Source organism: Trichosurus vulpecula, chromosome 4, assembly GCF_011100635.1.
Source record: "Trichosurus vulpecula isolate mTriVul1 chromosome 4, mTriVul1.pri, whole genome shotgun sequence".
NCBI lineage: Eukaryota > Metazoa > Chordata > Mammalia > Diprotodontia > Phalangeridae > Trichosurus > Trichosurus vulpecula.
Genome location: NC_050576.1, coordinates 34,197,995 through 34,220,580, shown reverse-complemented (window position 1 = coordinate 34,220,580; position 22,586 = coordinate 34,197,995). Strand labels below are relative to the sequence as shown.

Sequence of the window (22,586 nt, the reverse complement as noted above, 5' to 3'; positions counted from 1 at the left end):
TCATTTTATCCTTAGAACTAGCTAGGTGGGAGTTGCTGTTAACCCTCTTTTATTGATGGGGGACCTGAGGCAAACAGAGGTTAAGTGATTTTTCCCGCAGCTGACATCTGAGGAAGGATTTGAACTCAGGTTTTCCTGATTCTAACTCCTAGACTCTATCCACTGTGCCACTTAGCTGCCCTCAAAACAGTCCCTGCCCTCAAGTAGCTCGCGGACTAACAAAGGGACAATATATAACTGACTAGGTACAAATACAAAACACACAGGATAAACAGGACATAATTTAAGAGGGAAGGCACTAACGTCAGAGGGAGAAGGAATGTGGTCTCCCCATGCCCCACATGAGCTCACCATGGTACCCAGTGCCTGGCCAATGGCTTGCTTGGTGCTCCCATGACTGATTCCAGGAATCTCTCACCCAGTTTTGGGCTGGGTCTGCCCACATAGTCCAAAGCCTCTTCCATATATTCTCCTGGCATCAGAAAGAGTGTACCCAGCAATGAATGGAAGGTTCAGCAGTTGGTGGTGGTAGTGTAGGGGATAGGAAAGCTAGCTACCCTTTTTGCTCAAGAATTGCTCCTCTCTAGGAATCATGCAAGTCATTAACTGCCCAGGACCTTCAGCTCCCTTCACCCAGGGTGTTTGTGGTCCTCATATTTCCAGCCTTAGGAAGAGATATTCCATTGATACAGTCACTGAAAGCAAAGAATGTCATTAGAGAATGCTAATGAGGTCTTAGAATGCCTGTAAAGCTTCCCCATCCCTTAACTAACTTCGAACTTCTCTGAGTCAAGAAGGGGAAAAGGTGCTCCGAGGGCTTTAATAGCCCAGTAAATTTCAGAGTTGGACACCTCTTCAAAGAAGGGTGAGCAAGGATTTCCTCCTATCTTTCCACCCCTCTCCGTATGCCTTGTAACTTTAAAAGTGACCTGGTAGGCAAGTCAGAGATACTGCATCTAGCAGGGAGCAGAGACAAAACTCTAGATAGAAATAGATACAAAGAGTCACCTGGGAGAGGAAGCAGCTTCAAGGAGAATGAGCCCTGGCAGCAGAGAATAGAGCAGAGAAAGAAGCAGATGCTGGGAGCTCAACTGGGGCCTAGAGCCAAAGGAAGCTATGTGAGTACCCTAGGAAGAGAGAAAGGGTGTATAGGCCTTTCAGCTCCAGGAAGCTGCCTTTGTCCCACATATACCTCACTCCCATTGAACTCCAAGTTTGAGCCCACTTTCCCTTTGGATCCTGAGTGGGCAGCTAGATGGTACAGTAGATAGAGTGCTGGACCTGGAGTCAGGAAGACTTGAATTCAAATCTGGTCTTAGACTCTTACTAGCTGTGTGACCTTGGGCAAGCCTCAGTTTTCTCAACTGTAAAATGGGGGTAGTACTAGTATCTACCTCCCAGGATTGTTGTGAGGATCAAATTGAGGTGACATTTATAAAGGGCTTAGCATGTGCTCGCACATAGCAGGTACTTAGTAAATACTCGTCTCCTTCTCCAGTGTATTTTGGAAGGAGCCTTGGGTTTGTGGGGGGAATGTTTTAAAGGTATTAGATTTACAATGTCACCTTAGTAAATGTCTTTGCTAAGAAAAATAAAGCCCCACCAAATGGGTGTAGGACATCCATGCATCCTCTGTCTATCCTAAGACCATTCCATGCCACACTTTCATGGGGCTTTGGTGCCTAATGATTCAGAATGCAGGCAAGGGAACACCCAGACCTAAACCACAGCTTGGGGTTGACATAGGATCAGAGACTAACCAAAGGTCGAAGTTGGGAGGGACCTCTAGTCCAACCTATACACAAGAGAATCATCACTATGGGAAGTAGCCATCCATCCTCTGCTTGAAGAACCCCAAGGAGAGGGAGCTCATCATCTCTGGAGGCAGCCCATCCCACTCTGGGACAGTTCTTCCTTACCACCACCTCTGCTCTCCCCCCACTGCTGGTTCAGAGTCGTGGGAGTGAAACCCTGCCCCTCCCCAAGGTAAGCAGCACAAACAGGTGCTCCTCCTCTCATTGGATGGTGCTACCAGAAGCTCTATTTAAGAAGGACACCCAGGCTGTCCTGAGTATTCTGCTCTGCTCCCTACTGGGTAACTCATTTCTCCACCCACCCCCTTTTTAGCTTCCTTTTATGTGTTGTCTTCCAAATCACTAGGTAAGCTCTTTGAAGACAGGTACTTTCTTTTGGCTTGTGCTTGGCACATAGTAAGTACGTAATAAATGCTTGTTGACTGACTTACGACTTATTGACAACAGCGATCAATTGTGTTCCCCTGATCCTTTTCTTCTCTCAATTAAACATGCCCTATTCCTTCAGCTGATCCTCCTCCAGTACAGACTCTAGGCCTTCCACCACTCTGGCTGCCACCTTCCAGCCGATCGATGTCCTTCTGAAATCTTGGTGATCAGAACTAACCCCAGTCCTCCAGATAAGGGGTCACCAGGACAGAGGCCAGCTGCCTCCCCATTCCTTACTGATGAATCCCAAGAGGGCCCTAGAGTGGTTGGTGCTACATTACCCTGCTGGCTTATAGGGGCTTGTAGAGCACCAGCATCCCTGGATCCCTTCCAGAAGAGCTAGATTAATTGTAGACAAAAAACCAAAGGGAAGGGTGGGCCCAGAGGTCCCCTTTTTTTCTCCTGGGTTACCCCTGGGAGCCCTGGGAGAAGAGAAGCCAAGCAGCTGGACCAGTGCAGGAAAAGTTCTCTGGGCTTAGGGCAACCTGGTGAGTGGTGGACCCCGCTTCCATGCCTGGTCACCCAGGAGCCAGATAAAAGGTTTCACCTTTGGAATCAGAGCTTTGAGATCCTTCCTTTCCTATGTCCCTCCCCATGCAGCCATCGAGCTCATCAAAGATCTCATCAAAACTGATGTCCGGACTACTCTGCTTAAAGGCCTGGTTGCGCTCCTGAAACCATCTGCCAAAGACACCAACAAGCTTCAGCCCAAGATCTTACAAGGTGAGCTGGGCCTCCTGGGCAGCCCCCAGCAGGATTTATCCACTCACCCAGGGTCCATCCCTGCCCTCCCTTCCTTCCTTCTGCAGACCCAACAGTATTCCAGGTCTCTGGCCACCTCCCTGTGTTTCTGCAGCAAGCTGCAGCTGCCAAGACCATTGGGTAAGTAAGCCCTCTTCAACACCACCCCCCAGTGTCCTTGGAGTTAAGATGCCTTCTGTCCAAACATCAGCTCTCCATAGTAGGGAGGAGGGCACCGAGAGGGAGGAGACAGAAGTGGCTCAAGCTTTGCTTCGGCCTTGTGCCCCACCCGCCCCACATTCTGGGCCTGTCTCAGTGCCCCTCTCCTCTTTGCCCCCAACTGCCAGAAAACTTGGATCCCTGAGCTCTGTCACAGACCAGAGAGGAAGAAGAACCGGGGCTTGGAGTCACAATGCTTTAGTTTAGAAAGCAGCATTAGCACCAACCAGCTTGGTGGCCTTGGGAAAGTCCCAACTGCTTGGAGGGACTTAGTTCCTTCTCCTGTAAAACTGGATGCTTATCTTACATGGCCTTCCTCCTAGGTTGGTGGAGTGGGACTCTGGGAACAGCAAGGCCCATAAAATATATGTCCTGATAATGACCATGGTGGGGGGCTGGGGCCAGAGTCCTCAAAGCCCAGAGGGCAGCTTCTGGCTCGGAGGGGCTGTTGGGGTGACTCTCCCGACTATTCCCCACAAATGGGCCTCTCCTTGAAGATTTCGGAGCAGGGTAGGGGATCCTACTCCCTCTAAGACTGCCCAGACCACCCAAAGACTGCTCATCTTTGCAGTAAAGATTTCCTAGCATCTAGACTCAGTCAGCCTCCCTGCACCTTCCCCCAGACAGCTCTCAGGTCCTTTCCCCACCCCCAAGTCTCCTCTTCTCCAGGCTAAACATCCCCTGGTCCTCCAACAATTCCCATGCAGCTGCTCATAAGCCTCACGGCAGAGCAGATGGAACTCTGGTTCCTCATCGGGTGAAGAAGGAGAGTGAGGGAAGACCAGGCATAGGCAACAGCCTGAGCAAACGCACCGAGGTAGAAGAGTACGGGATTTGTTTGGGGAGCCCAGAGTGTATAGAATTATATGAGATTAGCCTGGAAAAGTAGGACAGGCAATGCTTTCCAGGAGCTGCCCACTCCCCATGGCTCCCTCCCCCTCTACAGCTTGAGGGCAGGACATTATATGACTTTACAAAATTCCTCCTCAATTTCAATTTCTCTCACTTTGGGAGACTGTTTCACTCCTTTGGATTCTAATGCTACTGCCCTACCTATTCGAGATACCTCCCAGTGACTCTGTCTGTCCCTTCTCCTCCTGTACACCTGTGTCTCTCCAGGAGTTTAGGATGCCCCTCCTCCTGGTTCTCCTCCTACCTCCCTGACCGCTCCTTCTTAGTCTCCTTTGCTGGCTCTTGCTCCGGATCATGCCCTCTAACCATGATGTCCCCCCAGGGCTCTTGTCCTGGGCCCTCTTCTCCCTCTGTATTTTACCTGGCAGTCTCATTAGCTCTCATGACTTCAGTCACCATTTCTACACAGTCTGCTCTCAGAGAGCCTCGTCCATCTCTTCTCTCTGCTGTCCTAAAGCACATTCCTCCGACTGCCTATTGAACACCTTGAATGGGATGTCCCGTAGACAGCTTAAACTCAACACGTCTGAAACTGGCCTCATGATCTTCCCCCCAAGCCCTCCTCTCTGCCTCACCTTCCTCATGTGTTTGTCCTTCGTTCTCGAAGAGGACCATGACTTGCAGTTGACTTTGATGTGAGCTAGGTCCTGTTACTGCCGAGGACACTGTCATCCTCCCAAGGCTCACGACCCTCGTCTCCATATCCAGTTACCTGCCCAATCTCATTGATTTAATCTTTATGACATCTCTCACACTTCCCCTCTTCTCTTCTCTGACACCAATAACCCCCAGTACACCTTATACAATAACCACTGGATGGGGGGTGGGGGAGTGTCTGCCTGCCACAAGTCTCTCCTCACTCAGCTGTCAAAATGATCCTTCTAAAGCCCAGTTCTGTCTCACAGCCCCCACCCCACACCCCCATTCAGTCAACTCCAGCAGTTCTCTGTCAGCTCCACGATCAATATAAAACCCTAAACTCGACTTTAAAGCCCTTCAGAACCTGACCCCTTCCTGTCTTTCCACTTTTCCTCCATGTTTCTGCCCAACATGTACCCTGTGATCCAGTGACACTCTCCTCCTGGTTAATCTTTGAACAATGAGCTCCATTTCCTGACTTTTTTTTTGAGGCAGTCAGGGTTAGGTGACTTGTCCAGGGTCACACAGCTAGTAAGTATCTCAGGTCACATTTGAACTCAGGTCCTCCACAAACTCCACTTCCTGACTGGTTGTTTTCTCTGGCTGTGCCCTCTGCCTGGTATGCCCTCTTTCTTCATTTCTACCTCCTGACTTCCCTAGTTTCCTTCAAATCCCAGCCAAACTCCTATCTTCCTCAGGAAGCCTTTCCCAATCTTTCTTAATTCTAGTGCCTTTTCTCTGACATTATCTCCCATTTATCCTGTCTGTAGCTTGACTGCACAAGATTGTATTCATGTTGCCTTCCCCATTAGACTGTGAACTTCTTAAGGGCAGGGCCTGCCTTTTGCCTTTCTTTGTATCCCCAGTGCTTAGCATGGTGCCTGGCACATAGTAGGTGCTTAATATATGTTTAATGATTGACTGACCACTTAGGCTATTTGGAGCAGCTCTGACTTGGGAGCACCTGGGCCACAGAAGTCCCTGGCTGAGCTGGCCCATGGGAGACCTGCTCTGCTCACCTGGTTGCTTCCCACAGGGTCATCGCTCGAAGTTCCATGGCTGTGGCCGAAGAGTTGTTGGCCCTGCAGGTAGTCAGTCACCTGATGTATGCCATGGGCAACCAGGACCATAGCAATGGGCAGCGTCTGGCCAGCCTCACCTTGGAGGTGCAGGGAGGCAGGGGCTTCAGGGAAGGGCTAGAGCTTGGGGAGAGGGGCCTGGGGAGGGGAGCCCTGGGCTTGGGGGTGGGGACAGTTACCTGGGTGAGGGAGAGGAAGGGGAAAGGTGGGGCGGTAGGGGCTGGAGGAGAGAGACCTGGGGAGGGGGGCCCTGGGATTGGGGTGGGGACAGTTACCTGGAGGGGAGGGAAAGGGGAAATGGAAGGGCATGGGGTGAGGGCTGGGGGAGAGGGGTCTGGGACTCTGGCCAGCATCTCCTGGCTTTGTTCTTTTCTCTTTTCTGCAGTACTTTGTCCAGACATTTCCTATAGTGGAGGAGCATGTGCACATGGCCATGGGGGATAGTCTGTTTGAGCTTTTCATGGTGATCTTCCCTCCCCTCCCGCCCACTCCCCCCTGCTCCATCCCAAGCCTAGACTCAGCCTCAACTGGTGCATCTCCTAACTCAGGAGCCTAGTCCTCACCCCCACAAACCTCTGCTAGGCCTCCAGTTGGCTCTTTGCTTCCACACCTACCTCTGTGCCCTTCTCAGAGGCCAGGCTGCCTAGGCTCTCTCTGTTCTTGGGCTGGTGTACTCAGTGCTCCAGGGACCCACTGTCGTGTTCTCAGCTGGGCCGATCCCATCATGTCTTTCTTTGGCTCCTGCCATGGCCTAAGGCAGCCCAGTGCTGGTGAGAACTTCCCTGAAGACCACGTTTGGGTGCCCCCTCCACCGTTCCCAAAGCCACCTCACTTTAACACCCCCATTTCCTAGAGCAATGCAGAGGACTTGTACATGAATATGGACAGCATCCAAGCTGACATCCTGGCCTCCAACAAGATCAACATCCCTGAGGGTGAGCTAGGCTCTGGAGGCTGGAAAAGGGGCATCAGCTGGGCTGGGAGTGCAACCTGGGCCCTCATGTCTGCCTCCAACTTCCAGCTTTAGGCATCTTCTCTTCCAATATCTCCCTGACTACCTGGAAGGGCTTTGAAGTCCCCAAGTCTGAGGAGGAAGATGGCATGAAAAAGGAGATGGCTAAGGGTAGTGAAGAGCAGATGAAGCTCCACTGAAGCCGCCCTACCTCTGGCCTCGTACCTTCATCCCTGCCTGCTGGCTGCCCATCAGAGTGGGGGGAGGGGAGGCCATTGAGGCTGAGGAGGTGAAGCAGCTATGGGCATTCTTTTTTAGCTCCTTGTTTAACACTTGCTTTTACTCTTCTAGGAATTCTTATTGGACTTGCTCTGAACTGCATGTATATTTGAAGCTTTGTTTGTAGTTTTTTTTGAGTTGTTCTCGGTGTCTTGAGATCCTGTCCCACAGTAGTCTTTATGGCTGGGGGGCCCTTGGCTGCCCCTCCAAGGCTGGTGGAGTGGGGATGGGGATGGCTCTGGGTACAGCCCATGAGAGGCCTTTGGCTGCCCCTCCAAGACCCCTCCCAACCTCTAGGTCTCTGAGGGATGGAAGCAAGTCCAATAAACAGTATCCTTTCTCAGTAGATGTGTGCATTTGTGAGGGTGTCTATATTCCCATTCACCAATATCTGCCAGTTTGGACAGGTAACAGATCTAATGACTTTGACCTCTGGGTTTAGAGTTGTTTCTCCTTCCCTACCTGCTCATCTTAAAAATGTGGGTGACTGAACCTCAGAGCTGCTTGGCAGCTATTGGGCAACGAGCTACCATGTGGTTTATGGTGCAGCCTTCAGAGACCAAACCTTGGGAGGTTTCTGGAAAGCTCCCCTTAAGCTAGAGTGAAGGAAGGCCCAAGCCCCTCCCTTCAGGATTCAGAGGTGGTCAAGATGGCAGGGTGAGAAGAAGTATTAGAATGTAGCTTTCTCCCCACACCTTCCCAACAAATATTTGGAGAATGCACCAGACTGAATGTTGAAGGCGAGAGCCAAGAAGAAGTCACCAGTTACATCCTGAAAGAAACCCCATGATGAAAACTCCCAAGAATATTATAACCAAAATTCAGAGATCTCAGGTCAAGGGAAGAAAAGTGCAAACAGGCAGGAAGAAAGAATTCAAGTAGCAAAGAGCCACAATCAGGATGACACCAGCCTCAAGCCTGGAGGGGGAGCAGAAAGGATCATCTCACATCATCAGGATACAAAATTTGAGTCCATACAAATTAGAGGAGTGGGTCAGGGGAATGGCTGACACTTGAAATTCACCCTCATCTGAACTGGTCAAAAGAAGGAAGAATATACACACACAGCTGGGTACAGAAACACATTTCATTTGACAGGGTAAAAGGAGAGAAAGGGAAGTCATGGTGAGGGAGAATTAGTGAGGATGGAGAGGCAGGATTAGCCTTAAGCAAAACAAATTCTGAGGAAGTACAAAATGTTTATAGCTCTTTTTGAGGTGGCCAATAATAGGAACCTGGGCAGTGCCCCTCATTTGGGAAATGGATGGACAAAGTATGGTATATAAATGTGATGGAACGCTACTGCGCTAAACTCTTATCAGCATAAAGACCAACCAGGATTCCATGGGACCAATGAAACATACTACTCGCCTCCTAATAGAGAGGAGGGACTTAGGGTGCAGACTGAGACTAAGTTTTTTTTAGGATGTGGATATGGCCAACGTGGAAATTTGTTACTATTGACTATATGTGTGTATAATGGATTTTGTTTTTCTTGTGTTCTCAATAGTCAAGGTGGAGAGGCAGGGTAAGAAGGCGATTCTTAGTATATTAAACAAAACCAAAAATATGTATATAGAAGTATACGTGCCCACATATACATAATGGAGAGAGGAGGGGGGGAGAGAGAGAGAGATAGAGATAGAGAGAGAGAGAGAGAGAGAGACAGAGAGAGAGAGCGACAGAGAGAGAGACAGAGAGAGAAGAGAGAGAGCGACAGAGAGAGACAGAGAGAGAGAGAAGAGAGACAGAGAGAGAGAGCGACAGAGAGAGAGAGAGAGAGAGACAGAGACAGAGAGAGACAGAGAGAGAGAGAGAGGGAGAGAGAGAGACAGGAGAGAGAGAGCGACAGAGAGAGAGAGACAGAGAGAGAGGAGAGAGAGAGAAACTCTAATCGACACAATAACCAACCACAGTCCTGAGGACTCATGATGAAAAATGCTACCCACTACCTGACAGAGAGGTGATGGCCTCAAGAGTGCAGACTGAGACACTTTTTTTAACATGGACAATAAGAAATTTTGTTTTGCTTGACCATAAATTTTTTAAAACAGGGATTGTTTTTTTCTTACTTTCTCAGGTCAAAGTGAGGGAAGTGGGAGGGAAAGAAGGATGACCTTGCTTAAAAATAAAATTTAATTAAAAAAACTGAAAGGATTCAAAACCATCTCAACAGACTAGTTAGAACATCAAACTCGATTGGATAATGAAAAAGTTAGTTGAGAAAAGTGTAAAGTCTTACACTCAGTTTTTAAAAACCAACCACACAAGTGCAGCAGGGAATTGTCTAAAAATGATGGGGGGTGGGGGGGATTGGGGGACTGCAGTGCTGTGAGTGCATCGGACAATGGGGTAGCCAGGAAAGCTATCAAGATCGTGGGCTGCATTAAGGAAAGTGGCCCTTCCAGGAGCCAGGAGATGGGCATTCTTCTATCATCTGCCCTGGTCACACCTCATCTGGAGCACTGTGGTCAGGGCTGGGCACCATGGTTCAGGAAGGACACTGAGAAACTGGAACAATGTCCGGAGAAGGGCTGCCAGGAAGGGGAATGACCACATGAGGGTCAATTGAAGGAACTGGGGATATTTAGCGAGGAAAAGAGACTGGGAGTGAGGGTGGGGAGCAGGACTCGAGAGCTGTCCTAGGCAGATTGTGCTGTGAAGGAGGCATCAGTCTTGTTCTTGGCTCCAAAGGGCAGAGGCTACCAAGAGTACAGTTTCACCAAATGCCAAATTTAAAGCTGGAAGGGACCTCAATGCTTGTCAAATTTAACCCATGCCTGAAAGCCCCCCCACTCTAGCGTTTGGGACAAGGGGACATCCAGTCTCTGCTTGAAGCCCTCCCAGGATGGGGAGCCCACTGCCTCCCCCAAGGCAGCCCCTTCCGGGCGGGGCATCTATGGCTTCGGAGATTTTCCCTTATTTTTGTTTTCCTCCTCTTTCCCTCCTTTATTCCTCCCTTTAAAAATGGTTTGTTATGTGGGGTGGCTGTCTGGGCGGGGGGGGGGGGGCGGGGAGGAGGAACATTGGGACATTGGGAGAAAGTTAGGGGATACGAAAACCAAAGACATCACTAAGAATGTTTTTGAAGGTTTTCCAGATATCGTTTGTCCATCAGATGGCACTGCAGCAGTCCATGCGAAGGCTAACGGTTCAGCTGAAATCCGGCAGTCTTATTCGGCGGGCATATGCCCCAAATGACTAAACAGGCCAAATCTTAGCACAGTGCCCAGCATACAGTGGGTGCTTAATAAACGTTTATTGATCGCACTCCATGCCTGAGCCCCAAGCCCAGACCCCCGCCCCTCCACAAAATATTTGTCACCAATGCACGGCTAGTGGCCATGTCATTTATTAACACAATCAGGAATTGATTTGTAAGCCAGCTCCAATCAGCAAGCCAGGCCGTGGTGGGCGCAGTGGGGAGGGGAGGGGGTGCGCGGGTCGGGGGTGCGCAGCACGCCAGTGTCCAGCCCCTCCTTCCAGAAGCTGTCCCTGGGCTGGAACTGCTACCGAATGGATGAGATGATCTCATGGAGAGCTCGAATGCTGCCACCTCCGGGAAGCCTTGGCCTCTCCCTAGGGTCCAGTGTTCTCTCGTACACCCACTTTCTTCATTCCCCTGGCTTACGGAAAAAGGTCAAGGTTTAATAAACTAATGAGATGGGTCACGAACTCCGAGCTCACATGGGTCCAGCCGGGCAGGGAGGAGGCGGTGCCGCGCAGGCGCATTGTGGTCCCCGCGGGAACCCAGAGCTGGGAAGTTGAGCGAAATCTGGGGCTAGGCGAGAACTACACTTCCCAGGAGGCACCGCGCGCCGCGACAAAGAGGCGGAAGTGTGGACGCACACGCAGGACGCAGGACGTAGGACGCAGGCGCGCGGCATTTAAACGGCGGCGGTTGGTACAAGCTAGACTCGAACGCTAAGGCTGCCGCCTCTACCGCTGCTGTCGCAGCCGCTGCTGCTAGGAGGTCTGTCCGACCCTCGAACGCCCTTCACTGCCCAACTCATCTCTCCCGACTAGCTCGCCATGGACGCTACTCTGCTTGCCCGCCTGCTCCCGGGCCTAGCCATCAAGATTCAGAGAAGCAACGGTGAGGGGGCGGGGCTGAGGCCGCTGGGGGCGGGGCGGATGTTGCGCGTGGGCGGGGCCTTAATGGTTGGAGGGGCGGGGCATGGGCAGTTGGCTCGGGGCAGCAGGCGTGGGGCTGGGTTGGGCGAGGAGGTGGCGGCCGTGGGCAGGGCTCAGACGCCTTCCAGTGGACTTGGGGGCCGGCATTCAGGCTGTCATGGATCGGGGACTCCCTCCCCTGAGGTCTGCCTCCCCCCTCTAAGGGCTCAAGCCCAGCCTCCCCAGGCCAGTGCCTGCCCCAGAGAGAGGAGGGGGAAGAAGAGGGGGAGGAGGTTTCTGATGGTGGGAACGTACCTTGTGCGTGGCCTGGGCGTCCACATCTGCTGGGAGAGGGGCGGCCTTGCTGACAGCAGGGGCCACGCCAAAGCGAAGGGCTTTGCTTGCCCCTTCTTAAAAGGGCTGCCTACAGGAGCAGCCTGGCGGGCTTTGGGCAGTGTGCTCTCTCACCTGTGCTGTCAAGGGGCAGGGGCCCATCCTCTTGCTTGCCTGGGGCCATTGTGACCAACAGTGTGACCACACTGTGTGTGGGGGTGCCTAGAGGTTAGAGTGCTAGCTGGTATGGCACATGGGCCATGGACCCACTGCTAGATCTTATGTAAGCTCCTTCAGGGCGTTCTTGGATTCCCTAAAGTGCTTTACAGAGTATATGCTTAATAAATGTTGAACAAATGAGATGGGCCAGGGGGGCTGTGAAACTGGGGAAGGATAAGAGACATGACAGCTCTGAATACACACTGGAGGCTGGCCCCGTTGATTGTAGGGACTCCTTACCCTCTAACATGTTGCTCTCTTTGAGAGCTTTACAGCATTGTCCAAAAGCTCACAGCTACAACTTTGTACCCTGAGAAGGAAGAGAGCGAAGAGCGCTGCTTGCCCCCCTCCCATTTCTCCAGCCCCTGTGGGGCTCACTCCCACTTTCTTGATGTGATGGGCAGTGCTGGATGGCCCTGGGACCCTGCAGGGGATGGCATTGATTCCATCGATCCTTTCTTACACCCGAATCTCCCTTTCCTCTCTAGGCCTGATTCATAGCGCCAATATCATGACAGTAAATCTGGAGAGGTCTTCTGTCTCAGTGGAATGGGCAGAAGGTGGCTCTACCAAAGGCAAAGAGGTGAGTTGGGGCAGTGCTGACTCATTTATGGAGAGGCCCGTCCTCCCCAGGGCTCAAGTCTGTGGCAGTCTAACTTGGGCATAATGATTGCTGTTTCATTCCCTACCTCCTCGTGCTATGCAGACAGCAGGTATCACCCATGGGCTGTAGGAGGGGACCCATGTTAAAGCCTGAGGCACCATTCAAGTTGTCAGATATTTTACCTGCATGTTTTATGTAACAAGCAGGGCCAGGTCCATGGTACACTCAGCTCCTTAAGGGGCAGATCTCTGCAGGCTACCACACCTAGGCATGTGTCCTGGCCAAAGACACATGAACCAGAGAAGGGAGTGCTTGAGGTTTCGGGCTGGGCAGCGCTGGAGGAACTGGGGAGGTGGAATGGAAGTTACCTTACTGCCAGGAATGTGACAGAAGAGTTTGTTGGAGACCCAGCGCTGGCTTGAGGGGAGGAGCTGCAGTGGCTGCCAGGCAAGGTCTGACAAGAGAGGCTGGGTAGGACTGTCACCTGTCAGAGATGGAATGGGGGATTTCTTATTCAGGTACCAGTGTTGGATCAGATCTGTGCGCATGCGAGTGCGAGCATACATACACACACACACACACACACACACACACACACACACACACATGCTTTCCCTTTACTACTGCTCAGAGATGTGATGGGTTTTAATTCTGTGATTAAAGAGAAGAAGGATGATCTTGGTTACAGGAAATGTAAAGGAACTGAAAACCTACCAATTATCATCAAAAACCTGGAGGAAGGGTTAGGTGAGTGTGGCCCACATAAAAGGGTAGGGAGGAGGCTGGCCTACCCCGGAGGGCCCATGGATTTGTTTCTCAATGTCTGGTGGCTTGTTGTATTGCAATATAATTGGTATCCCTTGTGATCCAGTTTTTTTTTAATGCATTTAAAAACATTTAGAGAGTGGGACTAGGCTTTACGAAATGAAAAGTGAAAGGGATCCATATATTTCAGAACTGAAGAGCCTTTGCTGTAGGGTCTGGTGGGGGGGGGCAGGGCGCAGAAAAGGTAAGATGGAGCTGGTTTATCTTAGAGGGCATTTGATACCAGGCTTAGATGTTTGGCACCTAAGGCCAAGCAACCAGTCTCTACCATCTGCAGGATGATGACATAATTTGGGGTTTGGTGAAGGCCAAGGAGAGTACTTACTACATGTAGGGTGCTGAGGGGAGGGCTCCAGCCTGGTCAGAGGGCTGTCACCAGCCTCTGGGAATGAGGTGAGGTGTCAGTTGGGAGCAGAAAGGAAGTCATGCGGGATGCTGCAGCAGGTGCTCTCAAGGAAGCCCAGGTGGGGCTTGGTGATTGGGAGGATTTTCAGGAGGAGAGAGGGAGGGAGGCAGTGATGGTGTCAGTAGCCTGGGTTAACAGGACTGCAGGCTGCCCCCCTCTCATTCCCGCTGAGGTCTGGTGATCTTGGAGAATGCTGGCTGCTTGGTAGTTTTATTGGCGAGCTAAGCTTCCGCCTGGGAGGCCTCGATGTTTCCTGGCCCAAGGAGTGCTCGGCAGCAGTTAACATTCAGGAGAGGCCGTTGTTGTTTGTCCTTTGTTCTCGAGGGAGACCGATGACATCAGGAAAGTGATTTGAGGAACTCTTTAGAGGCAAGCTCCCCATCCTGGGAGTCTGAAGCAAAGACTAGGTGACCACTGGTGGGGGTCCTGAAGAGAGTCTGTGTTTCTGGTCACGAGCTTTCAGTTGCTTCTCTTCCTTTCAGAATTCAGTTCAAACCCTGGCATTCAAGGACCTCCCTGATCTGGCCAAACCCAGCTTTATTTTCTGTTCAGTGAGATGAATTCTATACCTTATGTTGTCCTGTGCAGCTGGGGGGACTGGAGGGAAAAGGCACCAGATACCCCTTGTAGCTGGGGCCTTGTAGCATTGTAGGTGCTGGTCTTAGCGGCAGCTCCTCAGCCAGCCTGGAAGTATTTGAAGGACCTGGACAGTGTCTTACCTTGACTTCTCCTCAGTGGGCACATCCTCCTGTATCAAGCCCTATGGGTACTGACAGTCCTTGAGGGACTGGCAGGGCTTTGGTGTCTGGGAAGGGAAGTCTTCGTGTTGGACGAGACAGAATTTGGCTGTTTGTACTTTGAAATATTCTGTGTTTTTGCTCCTTAAGTTAGGCCAAGTGTGGCTTTTTTGAACCTCCTGTGATGTCATTCAGACAAACGTGCCAGGGGCTTCCTAGGGCCTGGGATTGTGACCTCGATGCAGACAGCAGCAGAAAGGTGACCATGGAGGGAGGTCTGGTGCTGCACAAGGACAGCCCAGCCCACCCGTGTTGGGGGCTCTGCTGCCAGAAGTGTCGAGCAGAGCCTTAAAGGCATTAGCCAGGCCGGCTCACTTGGAATACTTTGAGAAGGCCAGAAAACTGCTGACAGGGCCTGCGTCATTGCCCAGGGAGCCCCTGGGAGGAGGCGTGGTGACCGGTCATCTTCCAGGAGAGCTGCTGGCATCCTGGGAGAGCCGTGTGGCTTTAGTCTGCTTGCCAGCCACCAGACCTCACCCTCACTCCAGCCATCCATCCAGTCATGTTTCTTGTGAGCAACAGGTGTCTGCCCTTGGGCCGAATTCAGAAAATTCCCCCCAAGCACTTTCCTTTCTTCCTGCTGAAGAGTAGCAGCCTGCATCTCTTAATGATGAGCTTTTGGTGGGAACCTGCAGGCAGCCTGGGCTTCCAGCCTGGATGGGAGCTGAGCAGATGACTTTGTCCCACTGAACCCTTTGCTTGCCCCTTGCAGATTGACTTTGAGGACGTGGCGGCTATCAACCCGGAACTTCTGCAACTGTCTCCTCTCCCTGTCCACCCTAAGGACAGCCTGCCTCTGCAGGAGAATGTCACTGTCCAGGTAGGTCACCCTCAGGGCAGGGCGAGGTGAGGGGCCCAGCAGAGAAGGACCAACACCTCTGTGTCCTCTTTGTGTTTTTTTTCTCCCCAGAAACAAAAGCGCCGATCAACCCTCTCCAAAATCCCTGCTCCCAAAGAAGGTAAACAAACAGCAAGTCCCAGACTGGTGTGTGCTGTGCAGCCCCTCTTGGCAGGCTGGGTGCTGGAGCTGCCCCTCACTAGCTTGCTCCCCACACCTGCTTTTCTGCCACTGTGCGGCTGTGGCTTCTGCACGGACAGCGTTGGATCCTCTGTCCCTGGCAGGAAAGTCCTTGTGGTCATGTCTCTGACCAGGAGTCCAGTGTTTTCACTGGAGGCCCCTCCAGTCAGTCTGACTGGTTAATAAGTAGAGATTAACGACTTCGAGTTGGGTTGGCACGGGAGCTGCAAAGAAGAAGCACAAACAGGCCCTGCCCTCGTGGAGCTTACATCCTCACAGGGTACCCACCAGTTGTCAATCAGTACAGCACTGCCAAGCCCAGGGTCCAGGAAAGGCCTCCTGGGGGAGGGGTGTTTGAACTGAGTCTTCAAGGAAGCTAGAGATCTGGCTGAGGTAGAGATTAGGAAATGGAGCGTTCCTGGCATGGAGTGTTCTTGAAGAGAACAAAAGAGCTGACCTTTGGGGAAGCAGAAAGGCGTGGGGTCTAGCTCTGGCCACCACCATGCTGGTGTCAGTGTGCTTCTCTCACTGTTTAGCGCCATCTCTGGGAAAAGTATAATCTCCAAATCTGCCTTCTGAACGTCTCCCTGTGTCTGGTTGTGGGCAGCGCTGGAGGAAATGCCAGACCCCATCCCATCCCCCCACCCCCACCCCCCCTCAAGGCAGAGGATCTGGCTGGGGAATTTGGTGTGTTTGTAAATGAGTCTAAAGACCATCCTGTCATGGACTCTTATTGTTAATGCCTTTATGACCAGAGAATACTGTCCACAGCCACCTGAAAAAATGCAGTGTTGACAGAAAGGGGGAGGAATCATGAGAACTAGGTTTCTCTGGGGGTCATAGAATTGAGGAGTCTTGTCATTTTGGTTCTGTGTGCCAGTGTGTAGAAGCACTCTGGGGGGAGCATTGACTGTCTCAGGGAGTTTTTGAAGCGTTGTTAAGAGATGCCTATGCTCCCCCGGCCTTGGGCCTCATCTGGTGCTTTAGGTTTTCTATCAGCCTAGGGCTCCTAGTCAGTTGGGGTTTTTTTTTTGGTTCAGGTTGTAAAGCCTTCAGGGAGGTAGTATGACTGAGTGGATAGTTTGGGGCATGGATTCCCATCCTGCCTTTCCACATTTGTGCTCTGGGGCATCCCTGGACTAATCTCCTGAACCCATAGACTGATTGCAACATATGTTGGTGGGGGGAATTCCATGATGAAATCATATCACCTCTGCACGTTCAGTCTCCAAACTTATTTCTCCTTTCTGATCTCCTATAGATCACCTTACTCCACAATTCAGTTCCACTCATTCATTGCCCACTGTGAGCAGTTATGGGATATGTGAGGGCTGTGGGCATGGGATGATACCCATCTGGCCCCTTTTCTGGGTAAAGGTGGTGAGGACATACTGCTAGGTGAGGAAATTGTAGCGTCCCACACTGGAAGGCAGCTCAGGGCTTCCCAGGCCAATCCCTTCTGTAACCTGCCTGGTGAGTGCCCCTCTAGTGTTGGCCCAGAGACCTGCATCTTGTGATGTAGGGCTCTTGACCTCCCAAGGAAACCCATTCGCTTAAATCTGCCTTAGCCACTTCCACCTCAGGGCTCTGAGATCTCTTCCCTATTACAGCCTTTCATATATGTGCCCAGTTATCACATACTGTACACACCCAAGCGTGCTTTTCTCCAAGCTGAATGTCCTTCATCCTTTAACTTTTGTGTGGCATGGTGTTGTCCTTGGCATCCTCCTCACGGTCCTCTGGGCAAGCTCCTCCATTCTGAACACAATGGACGAGGTGTTGTCTGACCAGGGCCCTAGGGCTGTGGGACTCCCACCCTCTCTTACTCTGAGACCTCTGCTCTTCTCAGTGCATCAAAGAGCTTATTGTTTCTTGGCATTTTATTGTCTCATTCAGCATGCATGACCGCCATCTCACCTATCCTGTGTTCATGAAGGTTCCTTTGAACTCCAGTTTATGTTTCTGTTAAAATCCATCCCATTTTTCCAACTTTGAGATTTTTGGATCTAACACACTAATATAGTTTAGTACTAACATTGGCTATTCCCCAGTCTTTGTCATCTGCGTATTTAACAAGCACCTGTTTCTTCATGTAAGTTGCTACTCAAAATGCTGAAGAGAACAGGACAGCGAATAGGTCCTAGATTCCTGCATTGTCGACTTCTCCCTTGTTGGACAGTGATCCATTGATGATTTTGAATTTACCTCTCTACGTCACCATCTTGCTCACATCTTGCCATCAGGTGACGCTTTTCAACATTTGCTGAAATTTGAGTAATGCTGTGTCTACAGTTGTTACCTGATCTGCTGACCTGGTAACCCTGTCAATAAAAGAAATCAGTTAGCATTTTCTTGATGGCTCCCTGCTTAGTGACCACTGCTGCTTCCCTTTCTAAGTCCTCCTTATCCATCCCTTGACTAATGAGAGAGAATTTTGCCAAGATTGAACATAAGTACTTTGAGGATTCTCCTCCCCTGCCTTCCCCTTTCTCAGCCCGTCCAGCTCTACAGTGATGCTCCCTTTCTCCATGACATTTTGGCTGAAGTGGTTAGACTAATTTTGGTTTGGACAAGATTTGTGTTGTTTTGATGTTTTCCCCCTTGGTGTAGAATGCTGACTCCCAGTGAGCAAACTCCCTCTGCAGAGGCAGATTGGCACTGGCTCTGCAGCAGACTTGGAAAGTTGCACAGAAGCCCTGAGAGATTAAGTGCCTTGTCAAGAGTCATGCAGGCAGCTTGTATCAGAAGGAGAGCTTGAACCCAGGTCTTCCTGGCTCCAAGGCCACTTATCCATTACACCAAACTGTCTCTCCGAGATTCCTCTTCAAGAATCATGTCTAGGGCTTTCATGGTCCAGGGATGTTGGTCCAGGTCTCATAATTTGAAGTCTTCGAGGGCAGTCTAGGGGGCCATTTCCCTGTTTAAGCACTTTGGTTCTGCCCTTCCCTCTAAGGAATTGAGTCTTACTGTTTTCTACAATGTCATAATCCCATCTCGCCATTTTCTCAGCTTGTCTTGAGCCTCCTCCTCAACTGGTCCCAAAGGTACAAGGCCTCTGATACAGGATTAAGCTGCAGTTTATGTCTGGCCTCTGTTTACCTGATTGCTTCTCTTTCCTGTACTTGGATTCAGTGTACTTTTGTCCATTGCCTTAACAGGCAGGACCTTCTCTGGGTCTGAATCTCTGGTATACTTTTTGTTTCCTTTCATTTGATTTAATTTTTTTCTCAATTACATGTAAAAAAATTTTCTTTTGACATTGGCTTGTTTTTTTTTTTTAATTTTGAGTTCCAAATTTTCCCCCTTCCTCCCCTCATCCTTCCTTGAAAAGGCAAGCAATTTGATATAGATAGTAGATGTGAAGTCATGCAAAACATATTTCCGTATTGGCCATGTTGCAAAAGAAAACGCAGACCAAAAAGCAAACAAGAAAATTAAAGCAAGTATGCTTTGATCGGCATTCAGACTCCATGAGTTGTTTCTCTGGAGGTGTATAGCATTTTTTGTCATGAGTGCTTCAGAATTGTCTTGGATCATTGTCTGAATCAGAATAGTTAAGGCATTCACAGTTGATCATCATACAATATAGCTGTTACTGTGTACAATGTTCTCCTGATTCTGTTCACTTCTCTTTGCATCAGTTCATAAAAATCTCAGGTTTTTCTGAAACCATTCTACTTGTCATTTCTTATAGCACAGTAGTATTCCACTACAATCATATACTACAGCTTGTTCAGCCATTCCCCAATGGATAGGCATCTTTTCTATTTCTAATTCTTTGCCACCACAGAAAGAGCTACTATAAATATTTTTGTACAGATAGGTCCTTTTCCTTTTTTTTTAATCTCTTTGGGGTACAGACTTAGTAGTGGTATTGCTGAGTCAAAGGGTATGCACAGTTTTATAGCCCTTTGGGCATAGTTCCAAATTGCTCTCTAGGTTGGTTGGATCAGTTCACAACTCTACCAGCAGTGTCCCAATTTTCCCACATCCTCTCCAAAATTTGTCATTTTCCTTTTCTGTCATATTGGCCAATCTGATAAGTGTGAGGTAGCACATTAAATTAAAATTAATTTTAATAAAAGGGTTGTTTTAATTTGCATTTTCCTAATCAGTAGTGATTTAGAACATTTTTTCATGTGACTATAGATAGTTTTGATTTCTTCATCTGAAAACTGCCTATTTGTATCCTCTGACCGTTTATCAGTTGGGGAATGACTCATTCTTGTAAATTTGATTCAGTTCTCCATATATTTGAGAAATGAGGCCTTTATCAGAGAAATTTGCTGTGAAATTTTTTCCCCAGTTTCCTACTTTCCCTTTAATCTTGGCTTCATTCATTTTGTTTGTGCAAAACTTTTTTAATTTAATGTAATCAGAAATATTCATTTTATATTCCATAATGTTCTCTATCTCTTGTTTGGTCATAAATCCTTCCCCTCTTCATAGATGTGACAGGTAGGTTAATCCTTGCTCTTCTAATTTGCTTTATGATAAATCATGCACCCATTTTGACCTTATCTTGATATATGGTATAAGATGTTGGTCTATAACTAGTTTCTGCCATGCTGTTTTCCAGTTTTCCTAGTAGTTTTTGTCAAATAGTGATTTCTTGTCCTCAAACTTTGGGTCTTTTGGGTTTATCATACACTAGATTACTATAGTCATTTAAGTACCCAATCTATTCCACTGATCCACCATTCTATTTCTTAGCCTGTACCAGGCTGTTTTGATGAATGCTGCTTTGTAATATAGTTTGAAATCTGGTACTACTAGGTACTGCCACCTTCCTTCCTTCACATTTTTCTTCAATAATTCCCTTGATTTTCTTGACCTTCTCTTCTTCTGAGTGAATTGTGTTATTTTTTTCTAGCTCTGTAAAATAATTTTTTGTAGTTTGGTATGGCACTGAATAAGTAGATTAATTTAGGTAGAATGGTCGATTTTTATATTAGTTCAGCCTACTTATGAACACTTAATATTTCTCCAGCTGTTTCGATCTGACTTTGCTTGTGTGAAAAGTGTTTTGTAATTGTGTTCATATAGTTCCTGGGTTTGTCTTGACAGGTAGGCTCCCTAGTATTTTATATTGTCTACAGTTATTTTAAGTGGAATTTCTCTTTCTTCCTCCTTTGTTGGTAATACATAGAAATGCTGATGTCTTATGTGGGTATATTTTATATCCTGCAACTTTTCTGAAGTTAATTATTTCAGGTAGTTTTTTAGTTGATTCTCTAGGATTTTCTCAATATACCATCCTATCATTTGCACAGAGTGATGGTTTTAGTTCCTCGTGGTCTATCCTAATTCCTTCCATTTATTTTTCTTCTCTTATTGCAATAGTCTAGCATCTTTCTTGGCTGGTAATGTGCTGCCACTTGCTGGTGCCCAATGTCACCTCCATTGCCCACCTTGAATTCCTTGCCAGCTGGGCAGCATTGTTGTAAGAATCTGTCCCTGATCCACAAGCCCAGGGGCCCACTCTGTGGCTTGTCCATCCGGCTGCACAGCCTCCTCCAGACAATGGCATTCTTCATCCATTTGGTTCTTCTGTTAGCTAGTTTTGGTTTAAACTCTTTTAGTGATCGATAATAGCTCTCTGAGACCTCCGTCCCTCTTTTTTGGTGTGCTATGCTGCCAAAAATTGTCCTCTCTGGTCATTACTGACCTCAGGCCTCAGTGCAGTCCAGCTGCTATCCCCATTTTTTCCTTCAGTGCCCTTTCTGCTTCCTTATTTAGCACATCAGAGATTGGGATGTGATGGTACAAATGAAGTGCCTTTTGTTCCTGGTGGGCTGAGTTTAGTTTTTTAAATCTGAGCTGGCTTTGATGGGTTCCTTGTGTATATTATTGTCAGTCTCCTGCTAACTTTCTCCTCTTTCTCCTTTAGATGCATTTGTGTCAGCAGAATTTCCTTCTTGGAATCACTCCCCACTTCTTGGCCTGACTCTCCTTAAAGATCTTCTTAGGACACTAGTGCTTTCTCAGAACTGGCTAAAATCTGATCCTGCAGGATCAGAGGGTTGGGGTTAGGAGACATGTGTCCCCTTGGACCTGGCTAGTACATCACCTTTCCTCCTGATCACCATCGCTGGGCTAGAGTCATCACATTCAGCTAAGATACCCACCATCCCTTCACTGCCTCCATAGCAGGCTTGTCATGGGTTTCCCAAGCTCATCATCTGCTTCTTCCTTCTGACCAGATGGGGAGCACAGAGTCATAGTGAGAGGAGTGGCTGTCCCTCTATCCTCAGTGCCTGGATAACTTGAAATGGTTGGCTTTGGTATTCTTCAGTCATAAAGATCATGGGTCTATTTCTTCCTCCATTGACTCCCAGATTCTAGTCTTGGATTTCCAAATGGGAATAGAGATAGACTAGGCCTTGGGTCTGTGATTTCAGTGGTTTAGAAAACTTCTTTGACCAGTGGAAGTTGGTACCTTCTCAATAACTTTGTGATCCTAGGAGGGAGTTGTCTAGGGGATAAGTGACATGGCCCAGTATGTGTCAGCAGACCTTCTTAGCTTCAGGTAGCTAATTCTCTATCCATTACTCTATGCTGCCTGGCATGTGACCATTTCCCCTGTATTAAAGGGGGTGCTAGAGTAACACTTTACATGTTATCTATGCCCTTCCATAGCCACCTTCTGGCCTTGAGTTCATTAGGTATTACCAAGGCACAGAGGCCTATGAAGTTGTACTTACCTCTTTGGGTTAAGACCTCTGATTCCCTGTGTTTGCCAAGTATGGGGTTCCTAGCTAGGAGGCCAGGCTTTTCACTTGTTGTTCTTTGGCTTGGCTATTGTCTTCTGTGGCAGGGGGCCTGCAGAGAGATCAGTGGTGCCACCAGCAGATCCAGGGCCTGGCTAGAAAACCTGGTGGGGATGTGGGGGCTCCCCAAAGCTGCCATGAGACTTCCCGTCCCTTTTACCCCTTTTGTCCCTTTAATTCCTGGAAGCCACACCCCACTGAGCAGGTCACTAGAGGGAGTATCGTCCAGAGATGAGATCTGTGCCCATCTTTAAGCAGAGGTTCAGTGACCACCATTGGGGGGTTCGGCACTGTGGACACTTTTGGGGTACAGGTTGACTTAGCTGGCTGCCAGGGTCCTTCCAGTCCTAAAGTGTGTGATGTCCCAGTGCCTCCTGGTCTCAGCACCCTCCAACTGGAGCTGGAGGATATGGCCAGACGTCCTCACTGATGGGGCC

General features: G+C 49.2%; 2 protein-coding genes across 2 annotated transcripts in view; both read left to right on the top strand.

Moving 5' to 3' along the window:
- ARMH1 (armadillo like helical domain containing 1) overlaps positions 1-6,985 on the top strand; it is a 52,264-nt gene extending 45,279 nt beyond the window's left edge. The window contains exons 6-11 of the mRNA XM_036755460.1: positions 2,844-2,966; positions 3,053-3,125; positions 5,791-5,920; positions 6,219-6,296; positions 6,687-6,768; positions 6,855-6,985. Coding sequence (XP_036611355.1) covers positions 2,844-2,966; positions 3,053-3,125; positions 5,791-5,920; positions 6,219-6,296; positions 6,687-6,768; positions 6,855-6,985 — 617 coding nt within the window. The remainder of the gene's footprint in view (positions 1-2,843; positions 2,967-3,052; positions 3,126-5,790; positions 5,921-6,218; positions 6,297-6,686; positions 6,769-6,854) is intronic.
- A 3,932-nt stretch (positions 6,986-10,917) lies between these two features.
- Positions 10,918-22,586, top strand: part of KIF2C (kinesin family member 2C) — a 34,774-nt gene continuing 23,105 nt past the window's right edge. The window contains exons 1-4 of the mRNA XM_036756124.1: positions 10,918-11,160; positions 12,218-12,312; positions 15,074-15,181; positions 15,272-15,320. Coding sequence (XP_036612019.1) covers positions 11,097-11,160; positions 12,218-12,312; positions 15,074-15,181; positions 15,272-15,320 — 316 coding nt within the window. The 5' untranslated portion in view covers positions 10,918-11,096. The remainder of the gene's footprint in view (positions 11,161-12,217; positions 12,313-15,073; positions 15,182-15,271; positions 15,321-22,586) is intronic.